Genomic DNA, 17465 nt, shown 5'->3' on the forward strand with positions numbered 1-17465 from the left:
AAATGTTTCCATATCATATATGTTTTACTTTAGATTTGACGACCCTCCCAATATAACGTCCATTTTCGACGGGACGAAGGAAGGGTACTTATACCGAGCGTCAACTGTACATTTTTACTGTACTGTATTTTCCCGCATATTTGGAATCGCAATATCCCGTATTTCTCTCGCAAAAATATGGTCAGCCAATTCATATGGCTGTTTTTTTAACGATTATTTTGTTTCTTTCGTTCGTAAATAAACATCAGCGGGGAAAATGGACGGCTAGCCGATACACAAGCCCCCCCCTTCCTAGAAATTTCGCGTGACGTAAAGGACACAGCCGTCATAGCCATCCCAGTTTACATTTCGAATAGGCGTCGTGTGTTGTGGGTACGAGAATCCCTTCATCCTAATTTCATTGAGCCTGCTCGTCTGCGGGGACGAAGAAACGCGCCAAAAATCGTCAATACATCGCGACATTGATTTGAGTGGTCATCATGGAAGGTAGGAAAAGAAATTAATAAATTTAGAAAATATTATTATTATATGGAACTTCATTAATAAATTTTCGTTATTTTCTTTTTACGACCGTTCGTACGTTAAATTGTGTTTTCGTGGGGGGGGGGGGAAGGAAAGGCGTTTCAGAACCATCTGTGGTCCCACATCCTTCCACGGGGTCCCCAAGGTGAAGATCAGATTCTTATAATGGGGTCATTCAAGTATTACGTCAGCATCGGGGAGGGGGTTTCGGATTTGCTGACTTTTGATAACAAGGGAGTGGGGAGGGGGTTTGAAGGTTGCTTACGTCATCAACCACCCCTTTTTGGGGGGTGGGGCACCTAGGGGGTCAAAAATGGCTGAAAATCTGCTTACGTAGTACTTGAATGGTCCCAATGTCCTTAATCCTTTGGTTCCCCCTTTACGTTGATTTTCTGATGAATGTGCTTAGTGTATGTATGTACAGTAGATCGTCGGCTGTGGCCCCTCCGCTGGGATCTTGGGCGGCCCCCCGAACCAGAGATTGTTCTCGGGCCCTTCTATAGTGGAATTTTTTCATGAATAAATAAAAGTTGATAATTTTCTCGGGCCAGAGACCTGTCAGCCACACTCTTATGGGGGTTCACGAGACAATTTTGATTTGATTTCATTTTAGTTCTAGTTTAGTTTAGCCCCGAAATAATTTGGGGAACATTTGTAGGGGGTGCTAAGAGAGCGTATCCTCAATAATTCATGAGTATACATTTAACTGCGATTTCCGAGTACGCCTATGAATCCGATGTGTACGAAGAGATGTCTAGCAACCCTAGTGACGTGCACTTGGTGTGGGAGAGAGGGGGGGGGGTTGATTTACGAGTGGCACTTGCTCCCGACTCGTTTACTTTCTGGGTCTCCCCCTCCCCCCAGAGCCCGTTTCCCGCATGGGCAAGCGGAGCCGTCTTAACGCATGGGTTTACTCGGGCTCAGGTGCAGAGGGTGGGGGGGGGGGCCCTCGTGAAGATGGGACCTGGCTAAACTTTTCCAAATGTAAATTCTCTTGGAAGGAGGAAAGAAAATTTTTAGTTGGGAGAGGGGGGGGGGCTCAGAAAAATCACTTATCTGAGGGAGCTAGAATGCTCGTAACGGCCCCGCATGCTCCCAGGTCCCCAAAACTGGTCGATTGTATTGCGAGATGATCTCGGGGTCGCTCATGCGTGATTACCGCAGCGATCTACCATGCATACACAGGGCCTTAGAAGTTCGGGCGCTGGGCAGATATGACTTGGGGGGGGGGGCATATGGCTCCTCTTGTGGACATATTCTCAGCGAGGCCACTGGTAAAAATCAAATGAATATGAGAGCATGATAGTTGATTAACGCCGCCCCCCCCCCCCTCTGAGAGCTTTAAAAGATTGGGAGGAATAAAGCTTTCAAGTGGATGTGTCGGAAGAATACAGTAAGTAGACTATGGGGGTTTGCCCGAGTGGCGCAATGGTTCGTCTTCCACTCTGAAGGTTACCGTCAAGGGTCCACGGGTTCAAAGTAGTAGATTAGGAGCCCTTGGAGAAATTGCAGGGGGGGGGGGAGAGAGGAGGAATAAACGTTTAAAATTTTATATTGTCTTCGAGTTATAATCAGAAAGAACAACACTTTACCTGTTTATCCCCTTTGAAATCAGGGCCGCAACTAGGTACTTTGTCATCCGGGGCAAGCCGGCATTTTGGCTTCCCTTGCAATGTAGAAGTAGTAGTTAAAGGGTGAATTCGGCGCCCCCCCCCCTTCTGCTTCAGCGCCCGGGGCACTACACCTGCCTGTTCAATTGCGGCCCTGTTTGAAATCGAACACTTGTTAGCGAATTTCAATCTCATCAATGTGTGTGCTCGTAAGGGATGGTCAGGCAGAGAAGCCTTTTCTTTTTTCGAACGCATGGTGTGTGGACATCTTAATCATCTATTGTGGACATTTCCTACATGTCCAAGACTAAAAACGTCCGCATAACGTCCTAAAAACGGTTCTAAAACGTCCGCAATTTTCTCTGCAAAAATGTTTTTGGTCCACATCTTGGACAATAACTATTCTCTTCTGCCAGTCTGTTCCGTCCCTAAATCACTTTTTAAAATGTCATATATTTTTTAAGGAACCTAAATTTCTTCCGGTATTCAGCAGGTGCAAAGTAAGGGGTATATAGGGGGAAATGTTGCATTTTGAGAACTTATCTTTAAAAAATATCTAGGCTTGTCAATACTAAAATAAGATGCCTTTAAGGAGGCGGATGTCTGGTCAATGTCGCTTAAAGGGTTAAAGAAATCGGCCTAACCACACTTCGTACTCAGGGGGTGAACTATCTCTGCAGTCCTTAGTAACTACTAGTCCTAATGAACTACCGGTCGGAGGACTGAAGCTAAGGACCGCTTCAACTACTAGTAGTTAAGAGGTACTATGTATTACCAGTCCTTAAGGTCACGTGACGTGAAACAGTAGTTAGAGGGGGAGAAAATTTTTGGTTTCGAGAGTAACAGATCTCTAACCAATCGGGATGCCGTTTGAAGCCTACAACTACTACTAATTATTTAACAATCGTTTTTCCGCAGTGGGTTGTGGCAGCGATTTCATGTTTACAAACAAACATGTTGTAAACAAACTTTTTTTTTTCCGAGGGACTCGCCATACATTTTTTTGTCACCCGTGTTTTGCAATTTTTTTTACTCTAATATCGCTGGCTAGTTTAATTATTTTGTAAACGTATGAGGACGTTGCATTTTTCATCTTGCGATTTTTTTTAGAATAAGATTCAGTATATAATAATAGTCAAAGTATTTTTCTTGTCCGAGCTCATGGACCCCACTTTTGGATGCTTGAAGAAGCGAGTACAGAGGCGTCGGAAATGTTATGTACATGTGGGTGCTTGGCTTGACCTTTATGTGGAAAATTTTGATTTCTGGATGAATTCTGGGGGGTGCTCAGACCAGTGGTACAGAATACTGTGGGTTCTCAGACACCCACGGCTCCGACGCCACTGAGCGAGTATCTGGGACCCCCAGCTGCATATAAGTGGGTCGCATACTGATGAAATCAAAATTTGAAAATAAAAAATTCTTACAACAAAATGTAAGATTTTAAATTAAGGTTACCGGCACTAGTTGAGCCTATGGCCGTAATGTGCCTTTTCGGGGCAGACTTTCCCTTTTTTTTTGGGGGCCCTCTTCTTGAAAGGGTTATTATGCAAAATAATTAGATTTTTGGGCCCCCTATTCACCTCGGGAGCCCTACTTGAGGCCCCAGCTGAATACTATTTTTAATATTGAGTGGCACTTTTTTTTAAGACCAATTTGTTAAAAATGATTTTTTATTATCCATTTTTATTCCTTTTAAATTCATTGAAACAACGAATTGCAAATTCTTTTTGGAGCAACTAAAATAATAAATTATTGATAATTTATAATTAAAAGAATTAACTGCCTTGCTGAGTATTGTAGTTCTGTATTTTAAACTATGGGTTTCTCCTCAGTATTAAAAAATATTATCAGAACATGATTTTCTATGAATGAGCACTTACCTGTTAATGCAAGTGAATACTTCAATATTTAAAATATATATACTTCTATACTAAAGATCTTTCATCAATTTATGTGTTTCATATTTAGCTTCCAACAAATAACTTCACCTGATAACTTTCATTTGATCGTATATTTCATTTCAGTTGATTAGAAGATGAATGATTGATTGAAGTTGATTAATAGAAACATGAATTGAATAACAACTTGCACACATGATTTGTCATACAAACACATTTTATTTCAAACATATGTTCATAGAAAGTTATCATAATCACAATTTATTTGTTGTACTTTTCTTAGAAATCGCACCTTTCAAGAATATAATTTTTTGAGATTCATTAACTTTCATCTGCATCTTCAAATGTTGATTTACCTGAAATTAGAAAGAGGAAGAAAAAAAACACTTTTATTATGCTTATCAATATGTACTGTATATTTGATTTCAAATTATAACAGTCTTTAGTTGCATAAGTAGAGATAATTCGTGCACAATAGCACTTTGTCGACTCGCCACCATTTTATCACAGTAGGATCCAAAATGCATCAACTGTGTTTTACAAGGGAGGCCTGGCATTGCACACAGATGCACTTGTTCATGTCTAGATGTATTTACCTAGGGCTTCACAAATCTTAGGAGCCAACATTGCAAAAAAGAAAATCATACTGACACCTAAAATTTTCTATGCAGATCACAAAATATTTGGAGTTTATGTCTGCATCTTCCAATATGTGAAGATCATCACCAAGTGCTGAAAAAGTTGAATATAATTTTTTTTTACTTTGGATTATTTCTCCTAAAAATATGCTTGGCTGCCAAGAAATTTGGCTGGCGCCTAAAAATTTTTTTCAATTTTTCGAGCCATGTTTCTACCCTAAAATTTTGGTCAGACAGATGAAGTGAAAAAACCTATTGGCACGCAGCTTACTTAATATTTTCACTCCTTTCAGCTTCGCTCTAGAACACATTCTTAGCAACCTCTTGTAGATCGGAGAACCCCTATTTAAATTAACATACAAATTTTGCAGTGTTGTATGGTCTCGCTAGTTAAAAAGTATAATATTATTTGTCGTCAACTATATTAATTGTTTTAATATTTCCATTCACAAAATTTGCTAATCAGTAAATATGATAATAACATTTTCAAAGAATTAATATTGCTTTTCAGTTAGCAAAGCTTCTAAAGGTTTTTTTTAATGTCCTCCCCTCTCATTTATACGTATAGCCAAGACAAGTTTTTCAACAGTACATGTTTTTACTTGCACCTGTCAAATTTTGAGTGGTACAGGTAGCCATTAAGAAATCTATCTTAATTTGCTCAATTCAATTATGTCAAAAAGAGTTGTTCTTTCAATAGTATCTGAAAAAATTATGATTATAAAGAAAATTACTCATAGCAAGATATTTCTCGAGAAAAACCAATATGGTATGGACTAAAAACAATGCCACCTTCCCCCCCCCCTGCTTATTTTGTTTTTGCACATATAAAATGTGTTGCTGAAATTACAATAATTTCAGAGGAAAGTATGTTTTATATTGAGAAATATTCAAGTGATTTTACAGTTTACAATTTTTATGAATTTTCTCAACTTAAAATTGAATGTGTATAAAATAAGTTATTTTATTCATCATGCAACATAAATGAGACACTGAAATACATTTCTTAATAAACGTGTGAATTTATGTAATACAGCCTCTCCGAAACGCTATTATGTCTGCGATCTGATATAACGCCAAAATTCTTTGGGTGGGATGGTGGCATTAAATCGGGGGTTTGACTGTATTTGTTCCACTAGGGTTGTTGATACAAATGAAATCAGTGAAAATGATGCGACACAATGTTAAAATTTATGTCATTAAATCATGCATGGAAATATTTTATTTTACATGAAAATAATAATGGAAACTGTTGCTCAAAGTCAAATACAAAGAATTAAAATTACCTTTGTTTGCTCTGGTATAATTGTTTGGTAACCATGAAAACCTTCACATAACTTCGTAGCTACCTACAGCTAAGTTCCTGGGAAACAAAATTTTTCAAGAGTTAGAAAAGTCTCACAAATGTATATACAATATATATATATATATATATATCAGCTGTTTACTAACAACATCGTTAAAAAATAAATGCTTGTTTAAAGTTTAAATGTTAAAAGTTTCAGTTCCATAACATCTCAAAATGTTATATTTTAAAGTTCTTAAGTATTCGACATGGAAATTTTTTTTCTGTCGTTACCCATACACACAAAATCAAAAACAATTTTTGGCAAAAAATTCAATTTGAACACACACAGCAAGGCCATAACCCAAATACTGAAGTAGTAATATGTTTCAAACACGAATCTGCTTCCTTTCATTATAATATATATACCTCAGCACTAAAAACTGTGCCTGAAATTAAAACTCTGTTTTTTAGTCCCATTGATCGAATTTCATTTTTTTATCAACAAAAATATATAATGATTCCTTATTAAATATTCATCTCAGAGCGAGTTACCGTAGTGCAATTTTTAAAGTAGTAGCATATGATTTTTTTCTGAAAATTTAACTTTCACTAAGTATTACAATATTGTTAATTTGAACAGTTCAAAATATCAAATCTATATTTTAATCCTTTACACTAAATTTAGTGCATGAGTTTTACAAAATTTAATACTTAACATTACTGCCAATTTTTACCATGCTTTATTTCAATTTCACCATTACTCATCACAAAAAAATAATTAAAATTTTTGTCATTTAGGTGCTATAATTTATCAATGAATTGTAGCTTATTAGTTACTTTGTGCATTGAAGGGAGGTTGATCTAAAACACAAATTTTTAATTTCCTTATTTATAGGCGATTATTTATAGCATAGTCATCCAAGCACAATTTTTATTGTGCCAACAATATTCAAATTATTTATTTACACACATGCTCAATTTATTTAGACATAATTTTTCATTAAAAAAAATTAATACAGCAAAAAACATGGAATGTAAAATTTCAATCTGATATTATCGTAATTGCAGATTCATGTTTCATTTGCCATGTAAATATTTTCAATACAATCCAAAATATACATAGGCTATTTGATATTTTTCAGCATTACCGAATGGGATCCACTGCCCTATTGATTGCGTGCATTATGTCCATTTATATTTTTAAATAACGCATTTACCGAGCAAAAAAATATTGAGAATATTTCTAAACACTTTTCTTATATAGTTCAATAGCAATAAAATAATTCTTACCTCAGTAATGAACATGCTAGCACTTCGTCGTGGCTTCGATCGTGGCCGATGTCAACATACACGTATAGCACACAGGTTTTGGAGGATATAACGATGAATCACTTCAACTTTGATGACATCGAAGATATAATCTAAGTTATGTCTGTCATTATTATCGTAAAAAATTGTTTAATTCGAAAAAAAAACAGCATATTTCATCACTAAATATCACAGCGAGAGCTGTGATATTTGGTGATATAATCTGGCCTATATCACAGGCCAGAGGCGAAATTTCCTCTTTTCCAAGATGGCCGCCGTGAACTACTTTTCTTGCTGCTTTAGGACTGGTGCTAGGTAGTCCTTAGAAGCGGTCCTAAGTAACTACTAAAAAAAAGTCCTTAGCTTAGAGATAGTATCGAAAAGTCGAACTACTGGCCAGCTAAGGACAAATCGGCGCTTAACTACTTTTTTTCGGCTAAGGACCACAGAGATAGTTCACCCCCAGAATAAAATTCGCTGTTTTTCAAGAAACAGTTTACCAATATCTTACGCATATTGATATTCTGTCAATATATATATATATATATATATTGTTTCAGAATTCGTGACCTCCGGAAGTAAGCTATTCCATTTATTCACAACTTTATAACAGCAAAACTCCGTGCAACACCGCAACCTGGAATTATTCCTTGCTAAACAATACTATTGTCTCCTTGTCGAAGCAGTAGATTGACGATACATTAACAACTTGTGGTTTCACTTTATTCATCCTGTTGAAAAGTCTAAACACTTCGATCATATCCCCCTCGACACCTGCGTGATATACAAATGAGGTAAGTTACGCGAATCAAGTAGAGTGGCTTGATAGTTTTTTTCATCACTTAATGAAATAATATTGATGAGAGAATAATTCCGAAATTATCTTTCATTAATACTGAAATTATCTCTTGCATTGATTTTGGAATTATCTCAACGACGCTGAAATTATTTCATTCGTTTGTTGTTGTAAACTCCTATTTATGCCATTACAAAATAATGGAGATTGCGCCGATATTCAACGAGTCACGTGATCTTCGTATGAATGATGTTGGCGATACCGTTCTCAGCACTGCTATAGCCACTATATAGGGTCCTTGTACATAGTCGAATTCGCTACAATGGCCCATTTATTGTATCAGATGCACATCCTTGCTGTTGAAATGTATCTCACAGCTGTAAATACAGCAGTACAGATTTTGGTCGCCAGAGCCCTGTAACGAATTTTCTCTTTTTTTGGAATTTATTTGTTTTTCTATGTAAAGTAGCTATTTTCTAAAAATAGTCGGCGGGCCACAGAAAAATGCGCGGAGAGCCACATTTGGTCCGCTGGCCATGGGTTGAAGACCCCTGAGCCCGGGGAAACATTACGTACTTCCAAAAAAAAAAAAAGTACTATTAGGGGAATCTTGAAAGCACTTCCTAGTTCGTGCGTACTGCGTAAATTACAGAGCGTATACGTGAGGGATCACTATAATGGTCAAATGATACACAATTACTAGAGAGAATACGGGACGCATGTGCTTGTAAACAAAAGTTCAAAACCATGGGTAGTTTTCAACAATTTGTATGTTTCATGAGATATAAATTTGTCTTTGGAAAAGTACCTACTGTAAAACGACACTTTTAGTTGCAGGTGCTGCTTGTGGCAGAAAAAAAGAAGAACCCGAAACCAAAGCACAGTCTGGGACGGTGTACGACGTCCTCGCGAAGATCAGGTGCATGGAGTTGGCTGATCTCAGGTTCGTCGTAAGCCGTGGCAAGGAGAACTTCCACTTCTATTCGGACAGGAGCAGCTTCATGTCGGTGAGTCCGTTCGCCCAGAAGTTGTACGACCAATCTCCCTCGGTCATGAAGAACCGCATGTTCACCATACACATCAACGACATATCGCCGTACGCTATTCTTTGTTTGATTGGGTAAGATGACCAATCCTTCGGTATTTCACAGTTTTTATTTCTATTCCAGTCACGGTTAGTTCGAAGTGGGGGGGAGGGGCGGACTCCATAACGGTCGACGCCGCATATTAGCATCATGGATAATGTTATCATTCGGGAATTGTTATCACTTTTGCAAAGTGCGAAACGGACCAAGAATACCGCGAAGTCCTGCACGAATTTATTCCCATATTATGATAAGTATTTTGTTTAGGTGATAACAATATCCGAATTCACGGCATTATCCGTGATTATAGTAAGCAGCGTATACTTGTCTAGAGAACCGGCCTACTCGCTGCCCGTACTACGACAAAAAAAAAAAAAGATTGATCCATTCCCATTTTTTTTCCTCAAGAAGAATATCATTCACGTTAACCACCACGATTTTACGCCGCCTCAACTATTGCAAGATAATTCCCACGTTCATCATAAACTTTACACAACTTGTAAGAAAAATATGCATTTATTACTTCCACTTCGGCGTTCGAATACTTTTGCCCAAGACACTCATACGTCATCATAAAGGCTTTTCCTTTTCTTTTTAAGCCCACTAAAAACAGAAAGAAAGTATTTTACTTTTTCTCTCGTGAGCAATAAAAATGCAATATGAAATGTGCGTGTTCTTTATTCTACCTCCTCTCCAGAGATTCTTTTAAAATCGCGATCGAAATAAGGATACCTCTCTATTCTTGTCACAGTGGAGTCCAGAGCTCGACATTGTCTTCTTTTTGCGACCTTCTTGTGGTATAAGAAGTAGAAAATGGTTTCTATAACTCGGTCGGGTGTTAAAAACGATGAAATCTCTCTTTCCTCTCTCTCTGAGAAGCGAAATCTCAAAAATGCCCTCCCTCCTCTCTTCAGAAATCGACAACCCATTTATACTGGGTCTCTCGCATCGCGACCACAGATTTACATAAATACATTCTTTTTTTTTTCCTCTTGGAAATTCGGATTCGTCGTTTCTTTCTCTTTCGCTACAATTTTCCAGCGAATATTTGATGTATTTTCAAAATGGAAATTTTTCAAAGGATTATATCGTATTTCTCTTGACAAAAAAAATATAACCCGTATTCTCCACTTTTTAGTTTCACCCGAAAAATTCTCGAGACCTATTCAATTTTGCATTCTTTCTGCCCGTTAATTTTGCTCGTCGACGTATGCCAGGGACTCTTAACCTTCTGTGTCCATAAAATAGAAGCCATGGACGCCCCATGTACCAAGAAAATGAAGGTCATGGATCTCTTGGTGGCGATAAAATGTAAGCAATGGACCCATTGTTCCAATAAAATGAACGCCACGGATATCTTGTGCAATATAAATAGGGGACCATGGACCCCCCCCCCCCAGTGCCTACGAAATGAAAGCCATGGATGGACTTCCCTTCCGGAATAATATTCAGTATAAAGTACCAACTCTCCAGCGTGGTCCAACCCCTCGGGGTAAAAGGCCTATATCCCTCTTGGGACAGAGCCTAGTGGGGTAGTCTGCCGAAGTTCGTTTTTGTTCCAACTTCGAGGCTCGAATGAAAACCTGTATCTGATTTAACATGGTCATCTAGTGTAGGTATTCCTTCTACACGAAAATTCAGGTATCTGCCAATTTCACTTCTTGCGCTCAAGCCATATGGTAGTAGTTCCAGAACAGGAAAAGCGCAACTCTGTCATCTGTACACACCACAGGGCTGTACAAATCTATTAACGGGCATGTATTTTTTTCCTTCAACCACATACCTGACGCGGGCACGTAAAAAAACCAAAACAATTAAGCAATTTTCATGTTTCTATTATCGGGGGCAATTCAGGATCAGTCATTTTGCGACTCATTATAACAACAGTATGGGTGCGTAATAAGTCGAATATGGAGTTTTTATGGCATATAAATAAAGCGTGTTCAGAAAACTTCCTGGGGCGGGAGGCCGAATAGTAATACAGTCGAGTAATACAGTTATAGCGAAAATCTCGTTTTAGCGAACACTTTTCTAATCCCCCAAATAAGTTTACATAGGAACAATGCTATGTAACCTGGAATTTCTTTATAACGAAATTTCGTTTTAATGAAGTGAATCATCCGGTCTCTTGGCGTTCGTTATAACGGGATTCGACTGTATATGACATATAGTATGTAAAATGAGCACGTTATTTGAATCCTTTTCAATTGAAGGTATGTTTCAATAACCGGTTGAGAAGAAAAGGACTAATAAGGATTTCCTGGACATGCTGTATGATAAAGGTTTGTTGGTGGTACTTCCTAAATAATTGTTATTTTGTTATTTAGGAACTACTAGTTATTCCTATTTAATTTCCAGCTGGGGTTTTATTGGGCAGTTGCGATGGATTATATAGTAAATTCATTTCAATATATTTTATTTTAGGACCCTTAATATTTTGCGGTCTGGTGCCGCTCTCTTTCTCATACCTGTACAAATCCGGTCCAGGAACGTAAATCGGCTATCATTCCATGAGCAAAATGAACTGCGATTCATCGACATCTTTTCAGAGAGTGCGGAAAATTGCAATTGACTAATCTTGGATTTTCAATCGGTGACCGCACTAATTTTTTTGAGGATCAGGATCTATAGTCCAAAAATTGATAAATTTGACCCTAAATTCAAAAACAATTTCTGACAAAAGAAGCAGTAAGACGAATAAGATTAGGAAACTCTGCTGGTTTTGATCACATCAATAGTCACATTAGTGATAAGGAAGAATCAGGGGTGGTCCCCGCTCTGAAAACATTCTTGACAGGAATGTTTACGACTATCAGTGTGCCGCCTGTGGGGATCAAACTTCGATCCTCTCGATGTGAGTCTGCCATAATACTCACACGACCGCAATGCGGTTGTCAATAGTCTTGTAAAACCTTCAAAGACTTGGGCAGGCACACATCGATATTGGCAGCTTCCTGTTTCACCCCTGACAAACATTGATGACGTTATCATCTTTGGGTCAGCAGAGCTCGATGTGGGAGCCCGTAAACGTTCAAGCTAAAAAAATGTTTTAGAAAAAGAAGGAAAGAAAGAAAACTGATTTTTTGTGCCTCTTTTTCTATTTCCTCCAGGTACTCGCTCAAAATGAGAATCCGAATGTGCGACTGCGCCAGAACCATCAGCGTCATGAGAGCATCGATGAAGTTTGGCGTCATGAATTTGTTGAAACAGTGCGAGAGCCACCTAATGTCGCTGATGACTCTCAGGAACGTGTGTTACATCCTGCTCGTGGCGATGGCTCTCAATCTGGTCGCCCTCAAGGAGAGATGCTTGCGTCTGTGCGCGGACGGAGCTTTCGTCGTGTTCGGAACCAGAGGGTTCCTTTCCCTGAGGCTCGAGCAGGTGGAGGCGATCCTTCAGACGTCCGAAGTGAACGTCGACAACGATCTCCAGCTCGGATATTTCCTGTGGTCGTGGTGCATCGTCGATTGCTGTCGTAAGGGCCTGGAGCTGAGTCAGGAAAACCTCTCTGCGTGTTTCAAACCTCTCGTCAGGTTCATCGACGTGCCGTCGTTCAAGCGGGACTTCATCAAGACCTATCAAATGCCTCTGGACGCGAACTGCGAAACCAGCATAAGTCTGTGCCTCTTCAAGATGGCCCAGGCGAAAGTCTCCTACAAGAAAAAGTCAGCAGCGGTGCTGAGTGCGAACGACCACCTCTGTTGGAGCCACAGAGTGTTGCTTCCGCTGCCTTTTCCAGATCACTTCTACCGGAAGCTGGAGTACTTCGCGACGAGCGACGTCAGCGACGACCAGAAGGTCGTAGACTTTGAGTTCCGGTTGACCAGGCCGTGCTACATCATCAGTTTCAGCGTCATGCACAGGATGACGCACGAGGAAGAGCAGAAGAAGTACCTGTCGAAGATCGCCTTCTACGGCTGCTACATGCCCAGCTACGAGTGGAATGGCGAGAACGAGGCGTTCTTCCAGGTGATTTCCACCGAACGACGTTCCGCGTCGCTCGACGAGTACCAGGAAGTCATCGAGACCAAGTTCGAGGCAACACGACTCCTCTGCCTGCACGAAGGCGTCAAGTACCGCTGCACGGTCGTACCGGCCTCGAAACGCACCACGTTCCCGATCGTTTGGGAAGACGCCACCTGCAAGGGCGGCCACGATTTGAACGTGGAGATCTTGTCTCCGACCCTGCACGGTTTGTCGGAGATCACTCTCTTGGAGAAGTGAGAAACGTATAAAACCCGCAAGAAAACTTTTGCTTTTTCTTTAGTTTGCAAATGTTTTCCAGTTTATTAATGTTTAAACAAGGGTCGTTTGATAAGTAAGTTATATAAACGGTGTCCATTTTATTTTATTTTATTTTTTTGAAAAATTCTATTTTATTCTTCAACAGTCTCTCTCCTTCAAAAAGCTCCACACATTTACTTCAATTATGTTTAAATTTCTTAATCTCGTCGGAAAATTACATTTTGTCTAACTTCGAAAAAGGCATTTACAGCTACAATGATGATCTCTTCATTTGAGAAACCAAGCGAAACTTTGAAATTGAGAGCAGGAGGAAAAAGTCGCGAGTGGTCGATGAGAGATTTGTGTGCAAAGCGTTATTCCTGAAAATTGACCATTGCAATGATGTATCTGTGAGACGGCTGGCATTGGCAGGGGGCTTATGCAGGATCGACTTTTATGGAGGGGGCACAAAAATTTTCTTTCCCAGAAATTTTGAATTTCCACCCTTCAAAAAGCATTTAACGTGTATAAGGAACTCCCTTTTTTACCGAAAACGGATTCCCAAAAATAGGGGTTTCTTGTACACGGATAGTATTATCTTTCCAACTTGTTTTTTTTCCAAATTTTAAGCACAAAATATCGGGATTCCTTATATACTTTAAAATGCGGCGTATTAACAGAAATTGGTTAATATATAAAGCGTATTTTTCTATAGATATTTCAATTTGTTCACCGAAATATATATTAATTTTTCTTTTTCAAATGTTTGGGAGAGGAGCCCTTCCTGTGTGCATCTGGTCATGGACTTCGTGAGATAGGACTTTTTTTCCCGTCAATCTTGCTCGTTCTATCAGCATCTGTTCTTTCAAATTTCCCAGAAATATGGCAAAATGTACTCCAATTCCTTTGGCCAAATTTAAAACCTTTCTGAAGTCTATAACATGACAATGCCTTGAGAATCCAAAAAAAAAAAAAAATAAATAAAATGTGGCCATCAACTTATCATACTTTTCTAGAATAACTGCTATTACCCGAACTTGGACGACGTCAAAAAATAAACCACCAAGCTCTCTTGTGCTCTAACTTGTGACAGGTTTTGAAGAGTGATATTTATAGTGTGTGTGTTGTAATGATGTGAAAGAGAGTGATCGAGAGAGCTGCTATCTCATAGAATTTTTTCTCACATTTTTTTTTTTTTAACCCGCGACGCCCCTTTCCCCTATGTAATGCTCCGGCAGCTCCCCAGAACTGTTTAACAAAGAATATTTTCGGAGAACCTTTGTCAGGGTCACAACTTCGCGGCGCCCCATACAAAGGTTGGAGGAGCATCATGACGCCGCGATGCACAGTTTGAGAAACCCTGTCACGGAGATTAATTTTACTTATCAAACGACCTACATAGTTTATGAACGATATATATTTTCCCTCTTTCTATAAAAAAATATAGAATTGAAGAGTTTTGTGCCATCTGTATTCCAAACTGCTGTAATTGATTCTCCATGTGTTTCACGAGTAGCTGGCGAGACTTCAGTTACCGTGTCACGTATAATACGGGTGATACTTCAGTTATGTTACTCAACGAATTTCGTATTTAATTTTAAGCGAATATCGGAAATGATAATTTTTGCTTTGTGTGTATATCCGGGTTTGTGAAGAAAGTCTCTCTAGATCACATTCTACTGGCAAACTGTTGAGCCTAGAGGTACACTTCCAATTAGAAAAAGTATCCAGATAACGTGTAGAAAGTCGTAGATGCGTCATTTATGATGCAAGGGATTGTATAGTGTTCTTAATAAAAGAATTAACTTTTTATATGGACACCCTATCCTCAAAAATGCAATTGGAACGGTGTTGCCTGGTCGCTCCTGAGGTCAACAAAGAAAATTTCACGTTTCTAAGTGCAATATTCGCTGAGATAATTTTGAATTCAAAAGCCGGAGGAAAGATGGGAAAGAACAGCACAAAAATGAGGGGGGGGGGCATTATTTTTTTTACTTCGAACTTTTCCATGTTATTTTAATTCAAAAATATCTTAGCGAATATTGCACGTAGAAACGTGGAATTGGTGTTTTGGGCACAGGTTGCCTCTATAAAAAAGTTAGTTTATGTATTTTAGCAACTTTCCTACTCTTGCAATATGAATGCCGTGCCTGAGAACTGCCCATTATTCGGATAGTTTTTGTAATTGGACGTATGCCTCCATGATCAACGGCCCACCAATTAGCCCTCGTATGCAGAAAATGTTCGTGGTGCGACAAAATTGATCAAATATTAAATAATTTTTGAACCATGTTCCCCGTTTGCCCTTACGATAAAACGACGCTGCGCGATGGCTTCCAGTAAATAACAGTATATGTAGTAGATGGCAGCACTATAACGGGCATTACACAAAACCAGCTTCCCGTAGGTTCACAACACGAGACGCACATTCCAACATGTACTAATTCGTTAGAAATGCCGCACAGGAATATGGACGAGGTACATGTGTGGTTTTTAGTAGTAGTAAATAACAGTAAAATACTTATGAACCTTTTACAAAGTATAATAGTACTTTGTATCGAGTTTTTTTAAAGTACAGTATCCTAACTTCAGTAGAATCAAATACAGACCTTCTGTACTTCCTGAAAATAAAAACAGCTTACGTTTGAGTACTCACTTTTTTTTTGTATTACAGTTCTTTGCTGGCTAAAGTCGGTTTACATGAAAATTCAAGCATTTACCATATTCACTTCAAAATTTGTGAGGCAGATGGCAGCATGAAAAGAACACGGAACAAGCATAATTTTGACAACATAAATAAGCCAGGGAATAAGTAATTCTCACGCACTCAGAACACACATTCCGGCATGCACCGATTCGTTGGAAATTTCGCAGAGAAATGTGTACTACGGTTAAGTAGTGATAGTAGTAAATATCAGTAAGCATGTACAACACCGACTTGATTGCCAGACACTGTCGAATTCTATTAAAGCGATGCAGACCAAGTGGTCCATGTTAGAGGTGGCAGGCTTTTCGTACGTTTAAGGGCCTCTCAAAGACAAGAAACTGAGGTTGAATAAATCGCACTTAAACGCTAGGGAAGCGACGCCCATCACTTTCCGGTGGCGTTACTGATTATGCTTTGCCATGTGAACACGTCCCCTGGGCTGGTTGAAGATGGTGGTGTATCCATGGCAAGAACCGGATCGGAAGAAATTTAGAGACATGGCACCTTTCTCGAACCTGGCCTCGCTGTTGTTCGACTCGGGGATTGATCCCGTTTCGCCGTGCTGAGCAGGATTGCGACGTCGGATTTACTTTTGCACCCGTACGGCCCTAGGGCTAGGTCGGTGATACGTTTCTGAACTTGACATGTGAATACCGTTCGCATTAATTTGCATACTGTTTACCATTTCCTTATAGTTCGTAGGTGTTATTTGGAGGCATCCTGTTTACGTGTCAATAATATATCATGTCACAATTAACAACAATGTTTCTACTTCTTCTCCGTATTATGTTTGAAAATTTTCTCCATTAATTCGCATTTAATTCAGTGTTGTTTTCTATTGACGGTATTAATCTTGTATTGGTCGAAATCACCTATTCAGTTATCTATTTCCAAAACTAACGTATGTTTCAATAAAGACAAAAATTTCCAAACATTCTTTTGCGTCTGGAACTTGTTGTATTATTGAAGTCGAACTGCTACAACCTTCTAATTGAAATAATACGGGGCACCATATAAAAATTTAGATTTTTTTTTATTTTGTGACACACTGTATTTTAAATCTCGAAAGCAGAGTACGGAGTTATTCCTGGACACACTTTATGCATTTTTTAAATTAGAACCATATGCCTTGATGAGATAGAGGTCGCATTATAGGGCTTTTCAGGACACCCTGTACATCACCATATTTCCACTACTATCACATTCGCTCTCCCAAGGCAAGTGATATCAATTTATTTTGAAGGGAGGAAAAAAGTAGTACACACACGAGTTACTTTCATCGCATTTAATCTGATGATAAATTTTTTCAACAAAATCACGTATAAATAAATTATTCGGATGCTCGTTCAAGAAGCCAAGGCGAAACGGGAAGTCGTTGGAAAATTC

At 38.9% G+C, this 17465-nt stretch overlaps 1 protein-coding gene across 1 annotated transcript; it reads left to right on the top strand.

Annotated features, from left to right (window-relative positions):
- The first annotated feature begins 327 nt into the window (after positions 1-327).
- LOC149086388 (uncharacterized) lies at positions 328-13372 on the top strand. Its single transcript, XM_089231770.1, has 3 exons — positions 328-486; positions 8895-9183; positions 12259-13372. The coding sequence occupies exons 1-3, from the start codon at positions 480-482 to the stop codon at positions 13370-13372; spliced, it is 1410 nt and encodes a 469-aa protein (XP_089087896.1). The 5' UTR covers positions 328-479.
- The last annotated feature ends 4093 nt before the right edge of the window (positions 13373-17465 follow it).

The sequence above is a fragment of the Pholcus phalangioides genome, unplaced genomic scaffold (genome assembly GCF_987345545.1).
Source record: "Pholcus phalangioides strain wild (caught in Gottingen) unplaced genomic scaffold, Ppha-v1.0 ptg000004l_1, whole genome shotgun sequence".
Lineage (NCBI taxonomy): Eukaryota > Metazoa > Arthropoda > Arachnida > Araneae > Pholcidae > Pholcus > Pholcus phalangioides.